Raw genomic sequence first — 16,401 nt, 5'->3', positions numbered from 1 at the left:
AAAATTTTGAAAAAGTAAGTAGAATAAACGCCGTTTATTTATTTTTTATTTACGTATTAAGCTAGAGCAGTGATAGCCGAGTGGTATAAGTTGATACCTCCCACGCATGTGGTTGCAGGTTCGAACCCGAGGCAACACACCAATGACTTTTCGAAGTTATGTGTGTATTATAAATAATTATCACATGCTCCAACGGTGAAGGAAAACATCGTGAGGAAACCTTGCATGCCTAAAATTTGTTTAATACATTTATTGACGGCATGCAAAGTCCCCAACCCGCACTTGGCCAGCGTGGTGGACTCAAGGCCTAACCCCTCCCTCATTACGGGAGGAGACCCTTGCCCAGCAGTGGGACAGTAATGGGTTAAATTTATTTATTTATTTACGTATTAAAGATATAGTAATAGAAGTCTTGGATCATTTAAACCATTTAATAATACGTTAGCCAAAAATATGCCTAGTTTATAGAAAAAAAAACGTAAAATACATTATCAAAAAGTACTTTTGCGACCCTGCCAGGATTCGAACCTGGAATCTTCTGATCCGTAGTCAGACGCGTTATCCGTTGCGCCACAGGGCCAGATGTCTGTATTACAGAATCAGCCGGCATAATATATTTATTCTATTTATAACTACTATATACTCTTAACATTTAAAAAAACTAGCTGATTTTTGTCCGACAACGGCCAGCAACAATCATAACAAACTGTTCTGTCTTCTGTCCCATTCAGTTATACATACTAATGGTATTCATTTATGACGCGTTTAAAAAACGATAATTCCTATTTTTAAAAACAAACTACGTACATACAAGTAGACTGGCTGGTAATAACTTCCTATGGCTTTTTATTTAAGGTGTAAGACTTGTAATAAATAAAGACCAGTTTCACAGCTCATGAATAAGTGTCAGATAAGCTATCTGCTAGATAAACTGACGGAAAATGTACCTAAAGAGCCATCTGATACTTATTCAGAAATTATGAAGTCGGGCTTAATTTGAAAAGTGTCGCATCACCTATCGGATAGAGAAAGTGTCAGTCGATGTTTGAAAACAACTAAAAACCATTCTACCTGATGAGACAATCGATTCTCCGTCAGAATTGGTGAAACCAGGGTTAAGTCTCAAGAAGAATAAGCAAACCTTGCTGGTATTTAAATAAATTCATGACTAGATGCATATTACACACAATATGTTTCCATCTTATTAACAAGCGTCGCGTTTAAAACTTATCCCGCAGAAACTATGGCGTTTGCTCTCTTCGATTTGCTTTCAGATGTTGTGTATGTATGTGTATGATGTAGAATGTTTTCAGATTGCATAAAAAAATATAATAATCCATAGGCAAATGGGCAATACCAATGAAAGAACCAACTCTCCATTTCCTTTTAAAATGTAGGTATAAGTATAAGACTGTTTCGTGGTTAAAACCATAATTTGATGAATTGTCATTCAAAAGAAAGAACGAGTGAATGTTAACTTACATCGTTTATGACATCTCATCATGTTTAACATGTTTATGCTTGAAACAACAAGACAGAGACCTTTATCCAAGACAACGTTTAGGCATTCGATGGCAAGAACAACGAGTAAGATCTGAGTCCGATCTGACCTTTCAGAGGAACAATTGCAAACGATCAATGCATTAAACAAAATAATATATATCTTTCTTGCCGGATGTGTTTGTACTGCCAAGTGAGAATTAAATACTAAGAACCGGTGGGCACGTATGACAAAATACCGTCAAAACAAAGGAAGTTTCCATGGATCATACGACCAGCAAGAGGCAGGCTATGGTCTCTTGGTTCCTGTAAGAAAACGAGTGTATATTTAAGTAAGTATTTATTACACTTTGTTAACAGAATTGATGGGCCAGTATGCTTATTATGTATCTCAGTTGACAGCTAGTCTACATCATGCGTCAGTTTGAAAGCCACTATGCAACACATTGCTACTTTGACTTAACAAATTCATAGTCATTATTTTATCATGGAAACAATGTACAGAAAAGTCGCTATCAAATCGCAAAGGGGATACAAATTAGTCTCCTCGATCTGAATGTATACTTATTTCTAAGTTTATCACTATAGGTCCTTGCCTCAGTCAGTGCAACGTCACTTACATGCAAATGTCTATAAGTTCGTATGTATACTATGCAAATGCTCGGTCTATCTTCAAACGGCGAACACGCACTCTGATTCCCTTGCGTCTAAGATTTGTTGAATGGAGATTACAGATTCTTTCACACTTTGTAAACAAACGTGTTTTAAGTTTGAACTTATTTGTAACGATGTAATAAAAATGTACTGTGTTCTATTAATCCAATGAATTCTAATCGCTTACACAAACGTTCATACGAGCAACTCAGAACAGTCGTTTGTGTATCCGAAAGTAGTCAAACAAAAAGTGTCTAGCTCTTTTTGAATGCTGCCACTGTAAATGGCTTCTTTTCAATCAATTTGCTTTCTGTAATATGCATTCTTATCACGTAAATGATTGATACAACATTACAGTTTCTTCTGTATGTCCATAACTCATACCTATACTTACTGAGTTTTTATTTACCTGACTGTTTTAATTCAATATTAAGTATTTTTTTAAGCTTCTTAGCAAGTCACTTAATGCATGGGTTTGTCTCTGTCTCAGAACTACATAAAAAATCAGAAAAGAGTAATTTTGATAACATTAGTATAACATAGTCACCACTGATTGATACAGTCAAAATATGATATTAGTAAATTCGCGACATTTGTTCGGAACATGTGCACGTCCCGCCCTCACACGCCCCGGCCCTTACGATAATACTATGTAATACACGCTACAAATCAAAAGAAATCATAGCTTGGTGCCGCGGATAATAGAGGCAAATTGCATAGCTTTCAACTCCAATGTTTGGCGATATGCGACTTATACCGAATTGTTTTTTGTCTAGTGAAAGGAAGAAAATCTGAAAATATTGAGATATTGCTTATTTATAAACTTTTAAAAGATACTTACTTAAGTGTGAAGCTAATTTATCAATGTAAACTAGCTACAATGTAAGTAGAGCTCCCATTTGTATAAATTGTATATTTAGATTTATTTTATGTCTGATATTTTCTTGAAATATATGTATAAGACGGAACGTAAAGAAATCGGTTGTATTGTCAGCTATATTTTGTAAACATATTTATAGACTTTTAAACACCATCATTATAAGAAATGAAAAACCAATGTCAATATAGTAACCAATAATGGTACCAATTCCAAAACTAACTAGGTACTTAGAAAGTAAATCTACTAAGTAAATAAGTAATAAGTAATCTACTTCTCTACCACTATAAATTAACTCCGTGCATTGAATCATTCAACCGCGTAGCTCCGATTTCCCTGCAATTTGGTCCTAATAAAAATCACTTCAATATTTTACTTATATCTGTTGAAAATATAGTGAATAAACTCCGTGCTGGCGCGTCGACGACGTGACTGCTTCCTGTGGGCCCCGCATCCGCGGCTTCCGATCTTGCGGCACCCGCCGACGGACGCCGACGTCTCGCTTCACTTGCTACCAATATAATAATATTTATATAGACTACTTCAGAAATTGTGTGTCGTTAAGCATGTATACGAATTGCAGAGTTAAAATTAAATATAGTTTTCAGAAGTGTTCTTCGTGATAATTAGTTTGCCAGCTCTACATAGTTCAGTTTTGCGGTAGAGTTATTGAAGGAATTTTAACAAAATAATGCAACATAGAATCTAGTTTCATTTAAGATCGGAATTATAATAAAATGTTATATATTGTTTATTGACTAGGTATTTATTATCTCGTGGACGTGGTTTTGATTTCGTTATAAGTTACCGTAACGTTTATTTCTTAGCTTACGAGGGACATATGTATTTATAACAAAATATGTCGCAAAGTATTAAAATGTAGAATAGAAACCAGAATTGGATATGAATATAACGATATATCATTGTTAAAGCATTAGTCTTAACACATAAGTACAAATTAACTTAATCCACGTTTCTTTGACATAAGAGTGCGCATACAAAATGGCTTCAGCAGCATTATTATAAGTGTACACTACAGGCGACAGGTGGGGGCGGTGCGTCGGGTGATAAAGTTGGGGAGGCACGAGTAATTGCTCGAGATGATGTTTAATAAGTTTTTAATGGCTGTGACGGTGCGGACCCCGCCGTTTAACCATGCCCGAATACATCAATTTTTAGAACCAGTTTCACTTGACACCTCAATCTCCGAGCTATTTAACATTTTCTGCCTGAAACTGGAAGCTCCACAGATCACTTTAAGTTGGACACGCGACTTATCTGTCGTTCTTAGAAACGTTTCAATTTTACTTTATAATGTACCCCTTACCCTTTAACTTTTCGATTTGTTTTCACGAAATTATTGATGCTCGTGCTTTATGTAAGATGTCTTTTATTTTAAGAAACCTATATTTTGTCTCATCGTTTCTTGCACAATCCGGGAACATTAAAAAAATACTACATTGACTTTTTTGTTGATATCATTTTATTCTCTTATATGTTCATAATACATCTTAGTACACAATAGTATGAAAGTTTCATCAAAATATATCACTGTTGATGTAAAACTTTACTATAAGTCCACTTATGGAGTATCCTTTTACTGCGAAGGGACTGAATTTACCCACGACTGAGTGTAGGCGACCCTTGAAAAGGGTGCCTTCACCTGCCCTGCTCCTGAAGTGCAAAAAGAGACAGAAACATCGTGTGTAAAGCTCTTAAAAGCACACCCTTTTCGGTCGCCACGAAACGTTTGAGAGGTAATTTTATAATTCATCCTTTTTGGACCATTTTCACTGATTAATAATTTATTTAACGATCCAGATTTGTTAGGCAGGTCAATTAAGGTAATGAATTATTTCTGTCCGCCGTTGAAATATATTTTTTAATGTTGACGGAGCCCGTTACGTAAAAGGCGTTGAACATTTTACGTGAACAATAAAAGTAACTATTATGCTAATTGTGGTTTTGTTTTGTTATTTGAAAAGTGGGTGTTAAATATTCCTATACAATGTGAACAAGTCAATTGTTTGCAAAAATATTTTGACAAGGAAATTCTAAGTTACCCCGCTGTCAAAATTGCCGCCTAATTTGGCGCGCGCGCTCAGTTACGCCCACTGTTAATTTGAAATTAGAACTCTTAACTTTTTTATTGTAGCCACGTGGCCTGGCACGCTGCCATTGTGTCTCGATATAATTCTTTTCAACAAGTTTTTTTTGGGGTATCATTATTGACATAGTGTTAACTAAACAGCTACGTCGTAAAGTGTTCGTTTTCTATTGTTTTAAAACGTAAACGGACATTGAGATTCAATACTCTATTTTCGAAATTTTTCATCGTGCGTAGTTTGCTACAGCTAGTCTACAACAAACTTAAAATAAAAAAAACATATCTGCAACGATTATCTTTCAGTTTGATTAATTATTCACCCATTTCTCTCAGAATGACTCGAAGTCACGTCTAGAACAAGCCCATTTCATAATTTTACTTGCGTAAAAGTAAATTTCACAAAAGTCCTAAAAAACTTTCACATGAATTCAGCTTAAAAAAGCGTACCTCAATTTGAGTAAAGAGTTTTTATGCAAACTCAAACGGCGACTGGCCGGGCGATATTTTTTATTTGTTTGTAGTTATTTTTCGCGGCAAAACGGCTCCATATTCGTTTTAGTCGTCGGCAGTGTACGGACGACGTCAAACGAACGCGTGGCAGTCTTAAAAGCTCACCAATTAGGGGCTAAAAGCACCTTCGGGCCCAGCTTGCTTGGCGGCCGCGTGGTTACGTTCCCTCATCAATTTTGTACGTAGCTCTCTCGCAAGTTAAAAACTTTACATTCTGTATAGAAAAAATATGTGAAGCGAGCTAAATTGAGCTTTTTCCTTTGCAAAACATGTTGAAGGTTGAAAGAGATTTGACTAAAAGGAGATATCCAAGGTTTTTGTCCTAAAATCGTTACGGGTCGCCTGACCGCACTCAGGTTTAATACTTTCAACGATCTCAAATAAGGCTGAAGGGAAACGTCAGTGATTTGTTATTACTTCTAACCGGGTAATAATAGATATTAGGATCTTTTTTTCGCTTGTCTTCTGTTGTAAGTACTTACTAGCATCAGAAAATCTCTTAATAAATTATTAATGTTGGTTCGTGTAATGTACCTACTTCCCGGTCATGTTAGCGAAATAAGAGGTAACTAATTGTTGTAAACAGGTTATCCTCAATTACACATAGTCGCCCTTGCGTAAATATGTGTAGATATTATGAAGCTCATTTAATTATGAGTTAATTATTTCAGTTTCTTAGTATATTCTAAAAATATCACATGTATTTTATAAAATCAAAACCCATTTACATTCGTATATTTCAATGCTATGATATTTTCTTATGAACTTCGCTCTAATTACATTATCCAGGCGCTTGGTACATCTTATGTAAAATATATACTTTTACGAGTCAAAGAATTTCCTTATATCTGCTTAAATAAATTAGGTTTCGTAGAATCTTTCTCTGGATAATTTTAAGGGCACGTGTACTTTATTCATGTTGTTTTCGTCGTAAAGAGGCTTAAAACAAAAAGATGGCGAATCCGAGAGCCACAAGCAAACCTTAAAAACTTTCCGACATGAAAGTTTAAAAGTGATCCGGGATGGGGGCAGGCGGGGAGGTCGGCGAGGGGGGGTGTTGCCTAGCAACGCCGCCCACTACCGCCCTACGCCGCAAATCTCCGTTTGATACAGAAAACCGAAAATTTATTGTTCCTAACATACAGATTTATGATTCATTTGGGATATGTGTACCTACTATTTATATATGTATGAAATTATTATACAGAGTGGATTTCTCTAATTGGGGTTATTTTAAAACGTTCATTAGTTTTGATGGAGTTTGTGTGATATTTTGGTATCGCGGATCTTTTTATCTACCTATGCATTTATACGTTTGAATCTTGAATACGTCACATTTGTAGTAGGTTTGGATAGTAAAATTGTGTAAGGTATATTTTTGAGGACGGTAATAGACTGTAATAGTCAAAATGTAGTAGGAATAATGTAAATTGGCAATTTTAGTCATAATCTGGAAAACAGATTTCGAATAACCGATGTAATCATGAGTTTGTGGTGACTAAATAGCAATTTCAGTTAGTTCAGTCGTTGTTGTTGCTAATATTAGTAGATTGTTCTATTTGTTGAATTACGTCTACTGAACAATTTACTTGCGTAAAATTACTTGTGTACGTATATTTTTCGTGCCCAAATTTTGTTGTGTAAAAGTAGTCGCTCTATCTATATATAAAAAAATGAACCCCGTTTTCCTTAGTCACGGTATCACGCGTGAATGGCTGGACCGATTTTACTAATTCTTTTTGTGTTGTATTTGTTATTATTAGGAGAAGGTTCTTACGTAAAAAAAATATTTAGAAAATCTTTCAGAAATATTGAAACATAGACATTTAATTTTGCATATTTTAGGCGGTACGAAGTTCGCCGGGTCAGCTAGATTAAAATAAGTATACCATCCCTATAAAAAAACTTAGGATATTTTTTTTCAGACATTCTAGTGTCATGAAAGTTTTTAGTAACATATTGTCTGAAAAATAAAGAATGTTATGCTCTCCACATCTCTGACTTGTTAAACAAAATGTTTAATTCAAAAGAGGTTTTATCCAGCTCACTAAGCTGTCGTCTTCACAACGCGGGAAGACGTTAATTCGTCTCAATTTACGTCACACACGAGACAAAAGGAACGCTCCGAGTGGAGAAGTCAATTAACATGCAAATGTAAGAAAACGACCATTAGGGAGGCCTTCAGTACGAGTACCACGCAGTCCCGCTCATGTATTGATCATACAATCCCTCACACGCTTACATACACCCGTCTCTTTTTAACTTCCCACAACAGATCGCTATAAACATAAACATTTTCATACTGAAAAGCCTTCTATTGATGCTCGTTTCAAACTAATTTCAACCCTATTTATCTATCACAAAGATCCAAAATTTAAACATGCTTGTATGAGAGAATTAAGACCTTTTATCCGCAGAAGAAAGCCTTGTTGTGCCAGCAAATTCTGTTCCTATCTTTAAAGGAATAAAGATCTATTTCAAAGTGGAGTTAAGAGAAAATGAATCGTATATAGAAATTTCAAAGGTGATTATCGACGGGTGTAGCAATGTGTTCAGTTTCCAGTTGTTGACAAGTGTGCAGCTATAGTGTGTTGGGGTGCCTATGTAGGACCAAGACTGAGGGTTGTAAACACCATGATGAGTTGCGGCTTTTATGTTAGTAGATAACGCTGTGTTTTTCACATATAACAATAAGTCATTGACTATTTTACTTCAATGAGTAAATATATCTATCTTGTAATTACGTCAAAATTAAGCTGTTCCAAATGTTCCGAAAAATATTTGATCCTTTTTTTACAGTTTGAGATATAAAATATCGCACTGCGAAATGAAGACAGATTAATGTCGCGTGAATTCAATTGATATTAGTATTATACAAAATTAAAAAAGAATTAGCACGCAGAAGAGTTTCAAAAAAGTTAAACTTTTGTTAATTCATATTTGTTTATCATTAGACATTACGATTATGAAGTCTTTTTTGTTGTTAACTAAACAACAAAAACGCCTTCAAACTTCGTCTTGCTTAAGGAATAGCTTTTAGTTTATTAGGTGCAAGCTATAAAATGTGAATTCACAAGAATAGAAACAGGAATAAACTAACAATTTTAAACACAGGATAAAAAAATAGGCATGGAGGGAAATGCTATTTCTTCGAAAGGAAACATACTTTTAATCTTTTCGAATAACGCACACATTGTTCAATGCACATATAAACGGATAGTGAATTTCAATACCCTCCTCGCTCTAGAAGTGAACATCTCTATACACAATGATTGTAATAGAATTGACTTAATCGTCTAACTATTTCACGAGAAAATCTCAAAAATCAGCAAACAACACAATTTCTTAATGGAAACTTTATTTGATAGGAATTTATGTATATAGAACTGGTGTGTTAATAAAAAGCTTGACGATATTTTCCAATTCTGTGTTCAGGTAGAACAATGTCTCCCGGGGTTTTTCTCATGTCTTATATTATCATGAATCTTCATTAACGCCAAAATCTGGGAATAAGCACCAAAGTCTTTAAAATCCGATAAGTGAGTTTCAATTATTTGTTAAGTTTACAAGGTGATATATGTACAAGTAAGTAAAGTGGAGTATCTAGCAGGGCCTCTTTATCAATGTCCCGCATCGGTGAATCAAAGCGTTGCGAAACAACACATTTAGCTTCTTACAAAACACCTACTGCCATCTTGTGAGGGGTAACGTAAACTTCAACAGCCTTCAAGAACGAAAATTGACATGCGCCAATCTTAACTAATATCACAAGCTAAAATAGTCTTTATGCCTCAAAGCTAAAGTACAATTTTCCGCGAGCTGTTTGCGCGTGCGCTGTTAAATTGATTTCTAATGTCAGCCCTTGACAGATGCGAAAAACGTGCTGGGAAGAAACAGTGATGTTATTTTGTTTTATAAAGATAAATAAGTGAGAAAATAGTGATGCTCCAGACATGAAAGTAGAGGGTAAGATATTGTTCGTATTACTTCATAAATATGGTGTAAAATGGCTGCTTGAGCTTGTATAACGTCGTTTGATTCCATAATGATTCTTATGATAAATTAGCCGGAAGATATGCCGAAATTATTTCAATATTTTTGGTAATATAAAGCGGTTTGCACAGTTCCATTATCTGTTTTTAATATGTGAATGTCTGCCGAAGGTTTTGTTTTTCTTAACCATTTGGATGAAGTGGAACTGTAGCCCAACCAACAATAATCAATTAAATAATAATCGAAGTATCTATGGTAACTATTGGCAACACTAATATAAAATACTTTCGAGTTGCAATGTAAAATTGGAACAGTAAATGAGAACAAGAAGAACAATAATTCATGGTCTACCTTGTAATTTTTATATTCTATAGAAAAAAAAACCAATTAAGTACTCTTAAAATGACTCATACTTGCTTAGAAATCTAACTACAGTATCTTGATTTAAAACAACAAAAATTACTACGACTTATTTGAACATTGTGCGTTTTATCATTACTATTTCATATCACAACCTTCATTTGTCTTTCTATGTCGAGTTTCCTATCACCAACAGCCACTACTACTGCGTAAAGCTCTTAAAGGTATTAGAGTATAAAACCAAAATGTAACCAAAGCTTTGAATAAAGGAATCTGTGACCCGCTGATGGATCCATTGTAATCGCATGGGATTAGGGTGTTATCACGCGATAATATGACAGGACGGACTACAACCAACCCCTGCTTCGTTCATACGCGTGACATACTGGCTCTTTGAATTGACAAGCTTTAGTTTGTAGAGCACTGTTGGTAGTTTTTGTGGTATAATTTTTAGGACGCGTCAAGATATTTTTTTGGACAATTTTTATTGGTAATTGAGCTTTTTTAATTTTATTGGCCTGTTTCTTTCCTTTTTTACATAAGAAGATGATGTATGAAATATTTCTCGTGATTCTTGTGCATATGTCGGTAGAAAACATGAGTCTGTTACAAATTTTGCGATTGAAAGTTAAGCAACTATACGATATACACATACATTTTCAACTTTTTATGTGTCAGAGGTACAGTGTGCAAGAATACTACCAATCAATTATTTAGTTCCATTGCACAATAACTTTTAACGTTGTCCATTCTTCTCATCTGTATGTCTACACACTCGGGCACTCCGCTTGCTCCGGACACCCTGGCATATGGACCGCGCACTTGTCGCACAGCGCATAATTTGTCCTCCATTACGACCCTATACTGCCCTATAATAAACCAGGCTCCGATTAAACACCAGTCTCGTCTTTCGCTCATACCAACTGTTCTATTTTCCGTACAAAATCGAGGGGACAAATAAATTATTCATTCGATACATTGAAAGTCCTTTGTAATAGATTTTTTATCTAAAGGGTGAGGGCACCTGACTCTTTTTGTTTTAGAAAAATAATCTGGTTTTTATTTGGATGTGTATTTTATTTGTTTCATGCTCAAGGTACGAGTGGAAATAAAATGTATATCTATAAAATTAAATAAATCTGTATATAGCAGATTGAAGTTTCAACGTAATTTACTTTGATAAGTAGAATATACATTCTTGTCTGATAATGTTTTAGTTATTACTCTGTACTAGTTCTAAAAAATACCTTTAAACATTTTTTTTTACCAAGTTTCAAGTTTGGTTTGACCAGTCTATTAAACTCTTATAATCACATGTAATTATTTATTTGGAACGCATAGATATTTTGACGCTTTTTAACCAAATATTATACAATAAAATTGTACAATGTCAAACATACCAAGCCAATTGACCCACCTCTTTAACATAAGCCATTCATATTTAAATCTAAAAAAACAAAATAAATCGGCTAATTTTAAGCTACTCAAAATATTCAATTCGTGATTTGAGTGAGCGATGACAAATGTAATGGGCAGGCCCTTGTGAAATGAGGTGTGAATATTGTGTCCCTGCGGGGTACAGCGGGGTACAGTGGGGCACACTGGACCGCATGGGGTACCAGCTGCGAAATACCCTTTTATGTAGCAAGTACAATGCAGCACAAATTATAGACAGGTATTAAGTACTGTTGGTCTCATGATTGTTATTTGACAATTGTTGTCATGTATTTATTGGCGGCGCGTGCAGTTTGATTTTCAAAAATACGGAAACTTTAGCTACATTTTATTTAATCGACCGTAAGGTCATTTTTAGTTTCATTGAGAACTTAAGTGGATTATTCGAGACTTAATACAGTATCTTCTTTATAGTTAACACATTGAAACTGTAATAGACATTTTAATTACAGGATTTATTACAATCGTTTTTTGAAGATTTCGTTTAAAGAAGTAAGTCTTCTATAACACTAGATCTCTATAGGTCTACTATAAAGATGAAGTGGCTAAACTTCATAGAAGTTATATTGGATTAATAAAAATGTATTTGTTTCAGCATGTCTAGTCGTACTACTGAACGCGATGACGTTCGGTCTCCGTCGCGGGCCGCATCACCCGCACGGGCAGACCCCGGTTGAACACCAACATCATCACTACAAGCCCAGAGGCTCGGAGTCACTCACTGGAGACGCACAACTTTTACATGACACTAAGTAAGGACACTATCTTCGTATAATTATTGTTCTGTTTCAAATATCTCAAATTCATATGAACTTTATCTAGAGCTTTAACACTTCTGCCTGCTTTAGAGTAGGTGTAATAAATCAGCACAGTAGAATATTACGGTAAATTTAATTAAAGATGATATAGGCAGTCAAGATAAATTGTCGTTGACAAAACCTGCCACCTCACTGGCCCGAATCAGTTACTATCATTGTTATTTTGCTTTGGGTTAAGAAGTAGAGATATGAATTTCTTTTGTTTTCAGACATTTAGAAGAAGACACAGAAGGTTTAACAGCCGAAGCGTTGTCAAAGATGACGCCTGAAGAATTAGAGTTCCATTATTTCTCTGCTCACGACTTTGACAAAAACTCCATGTTGGATGGCCTAGAGTTGTTGAAGGTAATAAAGTCAAATACTACTTTTCTTTGCAGTAGCGATGAAGTGGATTGCACAACTGAGGAATATTTATTGTTAAATGTTTCGATTTCTAGGCAGTTTATCATACAATAGAACATGAAGCACCTGATCCGGATGCTGATTCATCGATAGAACCAGAGGCAAATGATCTTGACGCATATATTGGTAAGTAGATTTTTATTTCTCAACATTTTACCCAATACAATTAGGTATAAAAGAGAAATACACTAAAGGCCTGTTTCATAGTTTGTGTATATGCGTCTGATAGCGAGTCTGATCGATAAAACAACAGAAAATGGTAAATAAAAATGTTAAAACTACCTAATAAGTCAACTGATTTCACCACTTCGGAATAGGTATTAAGTAGGTAGGCTAAAATTAACAAATTACAACAAATAATGAATTCGCTCTATTTTTGTATGCGAACCCTTTAAGATATTATTGATATTGTTTTTCTTTTCCAGCATTGGTAGATAGAACTCTAGAATCCGACGACAAAGATGGCGACGGATATGTGTCATACGCTGAATACCGAGCAGCGAGGGCCAATAACCCTTCAGAACGTACTCCCAGAGTCCTTGCAGCTGATACACCTTAAGACAGTGAAGACAATACTGGCGCTGGTTTTATTGCATTGCAGATTAAACTAGCGTATTTCACAATATTTTTTCATCTCTTTTTAATAGGGGCTAGAGTTTGCTACACAAGTCATATTCGGCATTAATCGGCCTACCCGGCCTATGTGTAGGTGAACCCGATCGACACTAGCCTAAAAAGTGAGTTAGTCGGTTTTGTTGCTCGATAAATTATTGCTGAACTGAAAAACGTACCTAACCGAAAATGTGTGAAGCAAGCCTTATATGAAAAGGACATCACAGTCCCACAATTTATTGGCTCGTTTTTATACCGTTGTCTTCTGGTACTATGTTGAATTTTTCTATTTCTGTTGGCTTTTGAGCATTATCTTAACTATTTTATTTAAATGATTGCAAGAGAATCAGCGCTATATCATGTAAAGTGATTTCAGTGACAGTAAAAATGCTGTTATAAATAGTTAGAAAATCGAAATATTTGTGAATAGAGTGTTGTATTTGGAGTGATGTGTGATCTAGACTGAGTAAAGAGCGTTTACACACTGAATAAAAAGTTTAGGCGAGTAATTTTTTTGTTTTTGAAATGTTGTGTTCTGTGACGTCACAGGTGCCATATAAGACTAGTCACGGATGGGTGTAATTGTATGGCATAAATTGTATGACGCACAGTAATGCTAAAGAGTACTTATTGTAGTAATCTACTTATACTCGTGTCATAAGATCCTCCTTTTTCGAAGTTCAGTGAGTAAACGTTCTAAGAATGTACAAAGGGACTAACGTTTTTTATATCATCGAAATTATCTTCTAGCTTTAAGTGAAATCGAATAAAAATAAAAATATCTGTTAATAATAAAGTACATTTTTCAGAATTATGCTTTATTTCGACTCAAAATTATTTATTACTACGACTACATCTTACGCATCTAAAGATATACTTAAGACTATAAAAAACTCAAATTCCATCGAGTGCCTTCTATTCATACATACACACATAGTAAGTTTGTAAATAGATAATACCAGCTACCTTAATTCCAAATAAGCATATCATGCTCTCCTTTTTTAGACGAATCATTAAAAAAAGAGGGCACAAAGTTCATGTTTATAGTTCCTCTTAAAATCTTTTTAAATTAAATAGATATTTCATAGTAATGACAGGCCGATAATAAAAGTCAAATTTCCTGAAATATTCTTGTTAAGTAAACGGCTTATCGTTATATTTCCTCAGTACATTTTATTCTCCGCATTTGTATCGTGTCTCGCAGTTCATTCCCCGTTCTCCCCATTCGGAAGCTTGCTTGATGCCTGTCGATATTTCCGCGTAAGGTTCCAAGTCTATACTATTCCTGTAAAAACCAAAACAATATCATTCTCTAATCAATTTAAGATGTTAAAGTGAAACACGAAAGTCACAAAGTTATGAAACATTGCAAAGTTTAATTATGCACAAAGTTAATTAGATTAAGATCACCTAATTAAGTGATTGGCTAGCAAATAACTATGTTCACGCAAGCAAAGATGAACGAAAAAAGTATGTAATAAAACATGTCTTAAGTATAAGTCACACTATTGATCTCTGAAGACATTTAAAAAAACCTTTGACTTTTCATAATGCGTGATCAACATACCCTTGGAACATCTTAACGCCTTGGAGCAGTAATTCCGATCCTGAAGAATATAGACCAGCTTGCTGAGGCCTCTGACACGATAGTAGATACAGGCAGCCGTAGTCCTTCTTCTGCTGGCCGGCTAAGTAGCTCAGGTAAAGCAAGATCTCGTCTTCAGTGATGTAGGTTGCGTTCTTGTTGTCTGCACGAGTTTAAAATGTTAGTTATTTATTGAAATGTAGTAGATATGTAACTAATTTCCTAGAGCTAAAAAATGTCTTATACCCAATTCATTGAAAATCTGATTTGAAATGTATCTTATGATACTGATAATTTTACATCATCTCATTAGAAACTGAATAAGTTATCTAACTGTGTACTAGTGTGTACCAAAGTCTAGTTATTGGAAAAGAGTTTAAATTGTTTTTTTCACAATAAAAATACGATAATTAACTACATTGTTAATGTAAACATTACAAACTAAATCAGACAGCCGACGTAACTGTCAACAAATTAAAAAAAACAAAACACGACAGCTTTCCGTTGCCATGTACGGATTTAAAAAAATATAAACTTTGTGAACAGGATCCATTAGTTTGATACAATTTGCTGGTCATTTAGCGATCGTAGGTGGACGACTGTTGGTCCTGATAATCCCTTCACAATGGGATTAAGTAGCCGGACACGAGAAACGCATCAGTCCTGCGGATTGGATTATGGAATGGTCAGTGTGTTTGGCACGTGCCCTTGAAGGAAGGGATGGCAGATGGACGGCCATTTCCTCATCATTATGTATTGTCCTGTCTGTTTATATTGTTAGTAATGACTGCTAATAGAGAAAGGGGTTAAGTAACAACCATGTAACAACTTATATCGCACAGCTTTATCATGCTTTGTTATGGTGTTTAGATGGCAAATATGTAGCGTGTGTAGGAGAAGACGAAAGAATCGACAGGTCAAAAAAAGGTTTCATTGAAATACTAAGATAATTAATAATAAATAATGATCAGATTAAATTAAAAAGAGATCAGCTGATTATCTACAGAAGTTACCATCGTATATGCCTTGTTTTTAGTAAAAAATAAGTTCATATTATAATCTTACCATCGAGACTTCTTCCGTAGTAATGCCCTCCTTTCCACGCACCGGCGCCGAAGAACCCAGCTGCCAGGATTAAAGCTTTCAGCACAATCAGTATCACCAGGTTTGTTAAGTTTAAGCTTAGTACCTGCAATAATGGAAGTGTATCTAATAATTAGGTATTTGGGGCTATTGTTGTCTATTTGCCGGTTAGTTGAGAATGAGAAGAGATATCAGTTAATTGATTAACGACTATGAAGTAAGTTTTCAAATATAAGCTCATAAGGTCCTTAAATGTCCTTGAGTCCTTCACGGATTGTTATTGCATTTTAACTACCTAGATAACAATTCACAGAAACAAATCGTCTGAATAACAGTTTCTTTGAAAAAAAACGATAACATTTAAAGGACCCTTGTGACTCATATCTAAGGAACTTTGTCAAAAAGCATTACTCATGCAACAAACGCGTGCAACTTTATATCTAGG

The 16,401-nt window shown here is 34.9% G+C and overlaps 2 protein-coding genes and 1 non-coding gene across 10 annotated transcripts in view; 1 reads left to right on the top strand and 2 right to left on the bottom strand.

Moving 5' to 3' along the window:
* Window positions 1–507: 507 nt before the first annotated feature.
* On the bottom strand, window positions 508–580 carry TRNAR-ACG (transfer RNA arginine (anticodon ACG)). The gene has a single exon. It is a non-coding gene; the product is annotated as a tRNA-Arg (tRNA).
* Window positions 581–9,502: 8,922 nt separating this feature from the next.
* LOC142976968 (multiple coagulation factor deficiency protein 2 homolog) lies at window positions 9,503–14,094 on the top strand. The gene is made up of 5 exons (XM_076120614.1): window positions 9,503–9,614; window positions 12,052–12,208; window positions 12,484–12,619; window positions 12,712–12,802; window positions 13,102–14,094. Exons 1-5 carry the CDS (start codon window positions 9,602–9,604, stop codon window positions 13,233–13,235), a joined length of 531 nt encoding a protein of 176 aa, XP_075976729.1. The 5' UTR covers window positions 9,503–9,601; the 3' UTR covers window positions 13,236–14,094.
* Window positions 14,095–16,401, bottom strand: part of LOC142976965 (uncharacterized) — a 28,629-nt gene continuing 26,322 nt past the window's right edge. For all 8 annotated transcript variants that reach the window (XM_076120606.1, XM_076120605.1, XM_076120609.1 and 5 more), the window contains 3 exons: window positions 15,939–16,062; window positions 14,856–15,036; window positions 14,095–14,573 (listed from right to left, as the gene is read on the bottom strand). In XM_076120606.1, the coding sequence (XP_075976721.1) occupies window positions 14,462–14,573; window positions 14,856–15,036; window positions 15,939–16,062 (417 nt within the window). In that variant the 3' untranslated portion in view covers window positions 14,095–14,461. The remainder of the gene's footprint in view (window positions 14,574–14,855; window positions 15,037–15,938; window positions 16,063–16,401) is intronic.

The sequence above is a fragment of the Anticarsia gemmatalis genome, chromosome 12, assembly GCF_050436995.1.
Source record: "Anticarsia gemmatalis isolate Benzon Research Colony breed Stoneville strain chromosome 12, ilAntGemm2 primary, whole genome shotgun sequence".
Lineage (NCBI taxonomy): Eukaryota > Metazoa > Arthropoda > Insecta > Lepidoptera > Erebidae > Anticarsia > Anticarsia gemmatalis.
Note: the sequence above shows the minus strand (reverse complement) of the source record. Positions and strands in the feature narration are given on the sequence as shown.